The sequence below is a fragment of the Chroicocephalus ridibundus genome, chromosome 3, assembly GCF_963924245.1.
Source record: "Chroicocephalus ridibundus chromosome 3, bChrRid1.1, whole genome shotgun sequence".
Taxonomy (NCBI): domain Eukaryota; kingdom Metazoa; phylum Chordata; class Aves; order Charadriiformes; family Laridae; genus Chroicocephalus; species Chroicocephalus ridibundus.
In genome coordinates this window covers 32,839,127-32,850,074 of record NC_086286.1, presented here as the reverse complement: position 1 = coordinate 32,850,074, position 10,948 = coordinate 32,839,127, and the positions used below count along the sequence as shown (strand labels likewise).

Genomic DNA, 10,948 nt, shown 5'->3' with positions numbered 1-10,948 from the left:
AAAAAATATTATTACTAAAGCTTTGACAATTATAGAAAACACATTTGTGTATCAGCCAAAGATCTCATCATGGGTTTCAAATATTTCAGTTATGTCTCTTCACTCCCTGGAAAGGTTCACATATGTCATTAATTGTGCTTTATAAACGCGGGAGTTAAAAGTGAGAGCTCACCAAAGTTGCCCAGGTGATGATGAGCAAATGTACGACAAGAATCAGGGGAGGTGAACTCTGACTTACCTATTAGCTCTTTGAAGTGGAAAGAATAAGTGTAAAACATAAGTAGCATATTTACGGTGTTACTTTAATACTAGCCTGCCCCTTTGGTTGGATTAACTATTTCTACAAAGTATAATAGCTACATCAAGACGGATGGACCAGCTCCATCGCTGAATGATTGGGGTATTCGTCGGACACAGATCCAGACTCAAGTCCCTGTCCCAGTGGACATTTAATTACTTACACGAAGTGTTGCAGTTCCAAAAAGTGAGAAACCAAGAGACCTGGCTTGCATGCTGCAGTTCACAGAAGTTTTTCACATCCTAGGTACCTGCATCCGAACCCAAATCACTGGCTATTTTGGGACTGTCCTCCTTCTCTAATTTCTCAGGAAAGTTGGGAAAGTCTTGATTTTACCTCAGTGTAGAAAGCATTATTTTCGTGTTGCCTTTTTTTTTTTTTTAAATCTTAAAAGGCTATAACGAAACCTACTATTTACCTAGCTTTAGTGTAAACACTGAGAAACGAAAAGTCATAAAGTGAGATCTGTTTGGTTTTCTGCACCTGTCTCTGAATCTAAACTTTTGGGACAAAACAGTGATAATTTATCTGCAGTCTTTGCGTATTTTGAGATTACTTCGATACTGTTTCTTGACATTTCTGACTAAAGGCACAGGACCTGTGAATATTTTGCAAAGAAACTACCCTAAGAAAATACATGGCCGATTTGGACGACTAATTTCTGTTTCAAGGCCAAAACTGAAGGTGGCCACTGAGGAGGCAGCGGTGCTTCAGCTGTTGCCGCTCAGGGAGAATATGTTCCTAATTACACGCTGGAAAATGAACCACATGGCTCCTCCCAGCTTCCTCCTCCCATCTACATAACAGCTGCAGTCAGCCCTGAGTTATAGTCGGCGAAGGTGACAGAGTACATTAGAAACAAGCTGTAGTGATGGAATGACGGTGTAAAATACTGCTGCGTGCTGTCTAGCAGGTAACTGATGACAGACCTAGGAAGGCAATGCAGCCGGGGATGTGGTTTTTGAAGGCAGCAGTTACAATGACATAATAAATAACTTTAAAGTGCGTGTAGTGCACTAACTTTAAAGCGCAGCGAGTAGCAGAAGCACTGGCTCACCCAACGTTAAGGTTACTAGGAAAGAGCAGGTAACATCAGAGATGCTGGTTCTTGGCAGCTGGGGACGCAACCGTCTCCAATTCCCAGCAGCAGCATGAGAACTCGTGTCTAGAGAGACACAGTTTAGGGAATGACACTTACTAACATATAATCTTTTGCCACCTTCTCTGGAAATGTCTGGCCTTCAAATCTCCTAAACTCAGCAGAAGAGCAGCGCAAATTAAAGGACAGCTCGAGGCAGCATGCAGATAAGGAGAGGGAAGTTGATACATAGGGTATTTAGGGTAAATAACACTGAGACCAAGGAGAGGAAAGTTAGAAGCAAAGCCATGTTGGTGGACATTAGGGGAAATGTCAAAATAACCGAAAGGAAGTTTAGAAAGTTGAGCATTATTAATGAGAATTTGCCCGAGGTATCAGCAATGTTCAGCTCCTCCTGCTACTTAAATCACCAAGTAGATATCTTTGGTCTGTATCTGTGTATAGTATAATGCTAAAAATTACTGAGCATCTCCCCCTGATCAAAGAAAACGTATTTGGTCCACATTAACTATTTCTTTCTGAATCACAGAAGACAACAAGCCTCATTCTCTGATCTTTTAATTCTGTTTGCTGTGCTGGGATTACGTCAACGTTTTACCCACTGAAGGAGAAACTCGTGTCCTGTTTTCCCTGCTCAAGCCAGGAAGCCAGGCGGCGGCGGGGGCAAACCCTATGGGGTTGTGCAGCGCAGGGAGGTGACCACCTCCCGTGTGACAACCCACATGTGGCCGGGCAGCGGCCCTGTCACCCAGCCACCTTCCCACCGCCGGGTCCGAGGGAGGAGGAGGGACGGCGTGCGTGCCCTGGTGTGCGAGCTGGGACGGATGCAGCCACGACGGGGAGAGAGAGGCGTCCTGTGAGGTGTCCTGCTTCCAACGTCAAGGGCAGCACCACTGCGCTCTCCTCATCGTATGACCCGGCTCTCTGTCAGCCAACTCAAGAAAACTGAGAAAACAGAGTAGAAGTGAGATGGAGTAGAAAAAACAAGCTTAAATATATTTACCGGAGATCCTCAATAATGCAACGGCACGAGTTACACAGGTCAACATGGGTTCAGATGGGATGTGGTGTAAAGTAAGACAGTAGCGCAGCATCTACAAGGACATCAGTGAGGGATTTTTTGCAGCTTGTTCTGTTCCCCAGCATCTCCGCTTATTATTTTGGTATTATGCTATGCCACTGAATTGTTTCTGGAACATGCTGACATGCCTGGTATAAACACTTGTTATGGAATTACGTTTTGCTCAGTGTATCTGAAAGTTTAGTATCTTCTGTAATCTTGGAGGGCAGATTAATTGTATCTTTGTGCCACAGTGAAAGATAATTTCATATCCCCGTTTTGTTGTCAATGCAGAATGTTCTGTGATGTTCTATTATGATGTTGGAACCTGATGTTGCGATGGCTTAAAATAACCTTCAGGGCAGTTCGGTTGTGTGAAATGAAACTGGGACAATTCCTAAAAGCTCAAGAGGGGCTGTGGATCTATTAGTTTTGGCAGCAAGAAAGCAGTTGGGATAAGGAAGATCCTTTTAAAAGCTGAATAATTATTTTTCTTAGTTTGACAAAAAAAGAAAGAAAAACATTTTAAGATTTCTTTTTCTTTACTTTTTCACTACTAGCAGAATTTGAATAATAAGAAAGGATAGCTGTATATGCTTTCAGCAGACGAGCTGGAATTACATTTCCGTATATGCTACCTACAAACAGAGATACAAAACCAATTTTCTTTTCTGGAGTTTCTTCCACTTCCTTTGGTGTATCAAGTGAAACTTTATTATCATTGCATAGGTATTTCAAAAGAGTGTTCTTTTGCCTGACTGTCTGGACACCTAGCATCATCTGACGCCTAATCATTGCCCCGCCTTGTCCTAATTGCTTTTGTTTTGCTCATACTCATTTTCTCCTAATCAAGAGATGAAAAACTGTGTTTTGAAATCATTTAAGGTGAAAGGATTTTGCTGGCTTGCACAGACCGATGGAAAAATTCAAGTTTGAGCTCACAGAACTAAGTTTCTACATCTGTATTTAGGCATATAAATAAGCTGCCTGTTTTTTGTAGAACATCTGCTCTTTGTTATTTTGTCAACACACACGTATTTGTCTGCTGTCCCAGTTCACAAGTTTTCACCACCTACATTTTAAAGCACTTCTCTGGCCATCCAAGGCAAGCATCCGTTGACAGAAGTATGTAAACTAACATGTCTTTAGAGCATTCGTCTTTAAAAAGTTTCAGAAAACACCAAAAAAGTATTCTGGGCGGGTCCAGCTGCAATGAAACACAAACCACATCGGTTAGGAGGTTTTTCTGACAACTGTGTTAGAGGAGAGCTATAAAGAGCACAACTTGTCGTTCCAGTTCTTACTGATATTTTTTTTTTAATGAACTCTGAGCTGTCGCAGGCGCAGTTTCAGCAGGAGGGGTGACACACAGGTTACACACAGCCTGCTAGGACTCTTTTTTTTTTTTGCCTTTTGCCCATCATTGATGGCTGCCAACGTAACCTCTTCTTCAGGCACAGCCACCGCTCCCCGGCCGTAACACGCCACAAAGAGCCGGGGCACCGTCAGAAGTGCCAAGTGTCCCCACATCCAGGATGAAGTCCTGGGAGCGGGTCCCCGAGTTTCAGAGGCAGCCGGCGGAGCCGCCCAACCCCTCGGGGAGGGCGTTCTGACAGGAAAGGGCCTCCTCATCACTCGCTCCGCGGCGGCCTGAAGGGGCTGACCCAGAGGGAAGCCCCACCGGGGTCTGGCTTAGAAGCCCACGGCTCCGCGGCACGGGCAGAGCACAGGCCACGGAAGCCCGGCCCGGGGCAGGGCAGCTCCCCCCTGCCGGGCCCGGCGAGCGAGGCCCGAGGTGCCGCCCGCCCCTCCGGTTACCGGGAGACCGGGGGGCGGGAGGGCCGCTGACGCTCTGCGCGTGCTCCCCGGAGCCCGCCAGAGCCGCCTGCGCCTGCGCGGTGTCCAGAGCGGCAGAGGCGGGCGGGGTGGGGGGGGCGCATGCGCCCCAGCGGCGTCTGAGGCGGGGAGGAGGCGCAGGGCGGAGGGCCGGCCGCTTCCCCCCCTCCCCCCCCCCATTTAGCGGTGAGGGAGCGGGCGCGGCGCTTTCGGCTGCTAGCGCGGGAGAAGCCGGGCGGCCGCAGGGGACCGTCGGAGGGGGGTGGGAGGGAGCCACCGCAGCTGCGGCCACCGCTCCCTGCTCCTCCTCCTCCTCTGTGAAGCGCCCTCCACCCCGCCCTCTCCCCGCCCGGGACTGAGTCTGGCCGCCACAAAATGGCGGATGGGGAGCTGAACGTGGACAGCCTCATCACTCGGCTGCTGGAAGGTGAGCCGGGCGGCCCCGCCTGCCGCCCCACGCCCGCGCCGCGGAGGGCCGCCGTGGAGGGCGCCGTCGCCTGTCCCCGGTCGCCCTGTGGGAGCTGGGGCTGCCGGCGGGGTGGGGGGTGGGGGGAAGCGGGCGGGGCGGGCTCGTCCCGCCGTGCGGCCGGGGGAGCGGGGGCAGCGCCTTCCTCACCGCGCCGGGCCCGGGGTGGCGGCTGGGAGGGGGCTTGGGCCCTGGGCCCGGCCCCCCGGAGGGCGGAGGGGCGCTTCTAGGCGTCCTGCCGGCGCGGGTGTGCGCGGGGGTCCGCCCCCCCTGCCTAGGCGAAGCGGCTGCTTTCCTATTTAAAAAAAGAAAATAAAAAGGCTCGCTTTCTTTCTTGCCCCCCCCCCCCCCCCCACCCCGCCGCTGGTGCTGCCTGGCTGAGGGGCGAGCTGGAGAAGCCTCGCTAGCAGAGCCACGGGCGGCATTCTCCCTCCCTCCCTCCCTCCGGCTGGGCTGGTCGCAGTCTTCCCCGCTTAAAATTGTGCGTACGAGCTGTGTTAGATGTGGAATTGTATGTACGTGAGCGTCAGTGGGAGCAGAGGGATTTAGCGCGCTGACATTCCTCCGCCTGCCTACGGGGCACTCTCCAAAAGTGGCCCTCACGGATGGCTAATAAAAGATATGAAGGGGTTTGTATGTATTAAATAGTATTTCTTTAAACTAGGGAGGAAACTGACTTACTCCCTGCTTTAGGAGGAGATGAGGAATTATTCCTAGCGTTTTCTTTTTATTGAAGTTATGTCTTGAGTATTTAGTCTTCTTAGGCCTCTTCTGCCATTAATCTTTCATTCCACATTCAACAAATACCTGGTATGTTGGAGACCAGAGTACATGCACGGGTATGCGCTGTTAGCTGACTTGGTTGCTGTGCTCCTTGGATACTTGGATCTCTTTGCACAAGTCTTAAGGGAGGAATTTATGGAGTATGTACAGTTCTGGAACTGAAACAAGTTTTGAAAGTCTGAAAGTTTTGTTTAGCAGAGTTACTACAAAGCTGAGTTTTTAGGGCTTTGAGGATTTTCTTTTAGTAATTGCTATCTTCTTTTTGATGTGAAACTCAATTATCAACAGCGAAATCAATATTTTAAATACATAAAGGCTCTGGGCAACTGTGCTTATGTTTGTGATTTAAGGTATGCAGCGTAGTACAGTATGAAGAAACCTGTAGGTATCATGAGCTGAAGTTTATCTTTGATCACTAATACAGATAAAACTCCCTTTTTCTGGGTGTTGAAACCCAGATTAGTAGGTAGGTTTTTAAGAAAAACCAGATAGTAATCTAGTAAACATTGAGTTAGTAGTTCGGATTTTTTTGGGGACATCAAAATGCACATATATGTGTGGTGGTGGTGGTTTTTTTGAGAGACTTTAAAAATATATTTGGAAAGTACTTGTCCTCTTTGCTCATCAGTGTAGTTACTTAAATATAGATTGCCTTAAGAAGAGGGGATTCTGCAGTGTTTTGGTATGTAACTTGTTGGATTGTTCGGCTATTATCTTAAATATTACTCTGTTTATCCTTTTTTTTAACTAAGACTTTTAAAATATGTGTTCTGTACCTTTTACATACAGCATAAATACTTGTGTTGCAACTTTCTAGCTTTTGGGGTTATGATTGGGTGCCTTGTGTCTGAGCAACCTAATCTGCTTTGTGTTCCATAGTACTTTAATCTTTAGGGATACATATGTGCAACTTCTGAACCAAGTTTTGCTTATTATTTTTCATCTCTGTTTCTCACCCTCTTTCTCCCTCTGAGCAGAGATTAAGATGATTCTCAAGGGATATTTTTTCTCTGCTTGTCACCCGCTAGCAGTAGTAGGGTGCTGTGTACATTATCTTATATCTGAAAGGGAATATAGATTCTTGCAGGTTCTATTTGAAAAAAAAAAACCTACAAAAAGAGTGCATTGCATATGAATTATTTTTGCTTCCATTTAACATATATTACTTCTTGTACTGCTAGCGTACAATATTTTAAGCAGTGGTTCAAATAGTAGTGTTTCACAATGAAGCTTTTTTTTTTTTGTGCAATTGGCATCTCACGTTCTGGAGCCTGTGCTGTTGCTTAGCTGAGCTGTTCTGATAAAGTGATTGTGCATCCCTCCCCACGCTGCTTGCGCAGAAAAATTTCTCTTGACTCTTATCTCTGGAGCAATTAATTAGTTTACAGCAAGTTTTTTGGCTCCATCACTCCCAGTTCAACTTTGACTTAAGGGACAAGGAAATGTGGGTTTTGAGCTTTAAAAATGCATGTTGAAATCATAAAAAGACACTTTTATGAAGTGTTGTCATGCAGTATATATTTAGTCCTTTTGGTTACTTTAAGTGACGTGGATCCTGTAAGTTTGAATAGCAGTCTACAATTGTGTTTCTGTGGCTGCTGCACGTACATTTTTAAAGGGTGGCAAATACAGACCAAAAGCCTCAGCAACAGGAAGCTTCCCTGCTGCTGTTGGGTTGCTGGTTGGTGACACCTGTTTCTAGGCTGTGATAGTAGCTGTCGTGAGTTCTTGCTCTTACTTTAATTAGGCTACTCTGTTTTTACTCTTGATGCTCAAGACTACGTATCTTTTGAGTTACATGACACAGTAACTTGCCTTTTGGTTGGAGTTACCTACTTAGATCGTGTTACCCTCCGTGTGTTGTGGGTTTTTTTTCTTCTTTCTGAGATATCAATATGAGATGGCCTATAGCCAGGATGCTTGGGAGAATTCATCAAGAACTTCTCTCCAGCTCTTAATGCATGTGCATGCATGCTTATCTTGAATGTATAGTTATTTTAGAGATCTTTTGAGTGCTGGGAGCCAGATTGATTAACTCCTGAGTTAAATTGGGGATAGCTTTCAGAAAGACTCAACTGACTCATAGTGTAATGCATGGTGATAGTCTTCTAGGACATTAACTTTTCACTTCCATGCTCTTTTATGTATACCAGTTTCTTATCCTCTTTATTCATCGGTGAATTTAGGAGTGGTAACAGCTTGGTTTGAATTGACTTTCTCTTGCAGTGTGTCTCATACTTGGTTACTAGTTAATGATACCCTATAGATAATGCCTATTTAGAGGAAAGTAAAACTAAAGTGTATACTGTATGCTTAAAGTCTGAACGTAGCAATGCTTTCTCTTACTTCTACCTCGAGACTTAAATTCCCGTTTCTTTACTAGAAAAATGAGGGAGATGCTAGTGCTCTTAAATGTGTGCCTGACTAATTTTGGAGATACTATTAGCTTTATTATAAGACTTCTTTTGGTAAAGAAATCACTCATAAGTGAATTTGCAAAGACTTACAGGTCATGTAAACACAAAACTTCATAACCCTGCTAAAACACTGCTAGACTTGTGTGACCTTGAAAATGAATAAGCCAAATTAGTCTTAAGACTGTTTTCTTCTTGCAGTAATACTCAGAATTCTAGTCATGGGTCAGGTTTACTTGTGCTGTGGTACACAAAAAGATGATCACCTCATTTTTGCTTCATTGTGCTGACTTTTCTTGTTATTTGTTTTTTTTTCTTCCTACCTTCCCAGCTATGCCATCTGGTGGATAGATTTTCCTAGTCCTTTCTAGCAGTGGGCAGCACAGGAGTATGCGCACACACACGACACTGTCATGAGTACAGCAGATGTGGAATACATTGTGTTTTGCCCTATCTAGGCACACCATGTATCCATCCCCCCTGTAAATATAAGCCAGGTTCTAAGCTAATTCAAGCTTTGGTGATGTGTGGAAAGGTTCCCTCTATGTCCAAGCAAGGATGCTGGAATATGTGTGACCTTACTTGTAAAAACTGCTGTGGATGGTGTTAAGTAAGACTGGCGTGTTTCTGTCTGAGTGGTGGGCTTCCTGTTTTTGTGCTGCAAGTGTCGCTTAAAATTTCTGGATATCATGCATCCCACCTGGACTGGACTTTCTGTGCTTTGAAATATATAGGTGTTTGTCTTGGTAAACACTAAGGAGTTTACCACATGGAAGAGAAGATGTACTTGGGGGAAACCCAGGCATATAGTAGCCTTAAATACAAGCTGTGTTTCTGTGAAGAGGGTTTATTTATATATCCGTACAAACAAATTTACCTTGCCTAGGCAAGGCCTCTTGCTTGCCTAAATGTAGCTAACCTATTTCAAATTAACGACTTGAATTCAGTTGATGGAGCTTAATGTGGATCTGCTCTAAAACAAAATTACTTTTAGTGAGGTTAGGAGGGCTACTTGTTCTGATAGTACTGATCCATCAAGAAAACTGGGAAAATACTTACCCAAGAAAAGAGTTGTCAGACTTCCAGTAGACATGGAGAGTGGTTGTTTCTTCAATGTTCAGCTCAAAGTGTGATTTTTATGATTGCCTTAATAAAAGCTGGTTGTTCTGTGACATGTGAAGTCTTCTAAGAAAGCCTCAACCTTCAGTTTCTTCTGATTTCGGAGGTCTTGCAGGTTGTGATAAAGATAGAAATTTGAATATTATTCAATTTTTCAAATGGAAGTTGGATTTCAAATGCTTATGAAATAGTGGAGATTTTTCTTGAGTTTTAAATGCTGTAAAGCTACTGGGCTAATGTATTGTGGTCAGTAATGTATTTCTTGTTTGGTTAGTGTCTTAACTAATTAACATATCCAGTCAGCCTGATCGTCTGGTATGATACAGTAGTAGTGCTTGCAGTTCCACAGGCTCTGGAACTGATAATGAAAAAGAGAGGCAGTTACAGAGAAGAAAAATAGACCTTAATGATCTGTTGCAAAACAATATAAACAAACCATGGAGGTGAACCTTGCACAAACAAGGGTTATTACCTGTTTTGGTGTGAAATCACTGGATAATCTGCTATTAGAAAAATAAACAAGGAGAAATTAGTAAGGATTTCCTTGCAAAGGACGTATTTTTGAAATAGTCTTTAGAAAGAGGAAGCAAACAGGTAGTTTTCCTGTGTTTCTAGGAGGGTAGATGTTGTATGAAACAGGGAGAAGGGATAGAAAGAAGAGTGACATTTGATTCTGTGTTTGTACAGCAGTGCAGATATCGGCCAGTTCATCTTTAGCTTTATAAGTGCATGACGAATGGGATAGTTGGCTTGAAAAATTCCAGTGAAGGCCAAGAGCCCAGTGTCAGGCAATGTGCGCTGGTGTTCCTTTATTCTGGCTGGCTGTTTTGCCACTTCAAGGCTGCATGATTCAGTAACTATTTCATTTTGATATTCTGCAGTACACTTTTTACTTCAGTTATTCAGGGTCTTTCTCAGAGTACAGCTAAGTCATAGTATAAAAGGAAAAAAAAATCACTGGTTTTATTTAATGTAGATTAGATGTTTTTTAATACTTGATAGTTGCAATTAAATGCTCATTAGTGACCACCAAGTCTAAGTATGTAAATTTTAAAATAGGGGAAAAAAAAAAACAGGAAAAAAAAAAAGATTTAACACTGAAATCAAGCGTACTGTATTTGGCTATTACCCAGTAAGGTCAGATGCTGTACTCAGTGAAGGGCTGTGCGTGTATAGGGGAATCTACTTTTAACTACAACTGGAGGTGCCTCTAATGTGATGTGTATCTGGTTCATAATTTGAACATAGACATGAACCTGTTTACTGCCTTCTCTTACTGTGATGTGATTTGTCTGAGTACATAAGCTAAGTCATCTTAGTTTCGCAGCACCATCTTCTGTGTGTTTTGTGGTTTGGTTTTTTTTTTTAATATCAAGCTTGATATAAAGCTTTTGTGTGTATATCCCCCGTAGCCAGTTAAATACCTGAGAAACTGAAGAGGTGCAAAAGTCATCTTAAACCCTAGCTTTTTGTATTACAACTCAAGTAACTTCTCTCCTTGGTACTTCTCAGGATTATGAAGTAACTTGGTAATTTGCCTCTGCCTTTCTCAGATTTTAGGAATTTTACTAGCACTGCTTTATAGGAAAAGAAAAGTCAAACTTTGAAAAATAAGCTGAAATTCTCTGTATCGTGAAATTTTTATGTTAGGTTAGCCTTCCAAGTGGACTAGAATAGGAATTGCCACCACTTTGTATAATACAGTGTAGCGAGAGGCTTCTACCTTCTGCTTTGCTAGTTTTGTGAGTTTTAAGTTCAAGTGAACAGTAGGTTTAAGTGAACAGTAAATATAGACCAATAACAAGCATTAGGGTTACACATTTTGCTTACAGAATGGAGTAATTAATGTGATTTTTGCCCTTCAACCTTGAGT

At 43.8% G+C, this 10,948-nt stretch overlaps 1 protein-coding gene across 1 annotated transcript in view; it reads left to right on the top strand.

Moving 5' to 3' along the window:
* The first annotated feature begins 4,384 nt into the window (after nucleotides 1-4,384).
* The window catches only part of PPP1CB (protein phosphatase 1 catalytic subunit beta), a 29,554-nt gene continuing 22,990 nt past the window's right edge, over nucleotides 4,385-10,948 (top strand). The window contains exon 1 of the mRNA XM_063328657.1: nucleotides 4,385-4,720. Within this exon, the coding sequence (XP_063184727.1) occupies nucleotides 4,669-4,720 (52 nt within the window). The 5' untranslated portion in view covers nucleotides 4,385-4,668. The remainder of the gene's footprint in view (nucleotides 4,721-10,948) is intronic.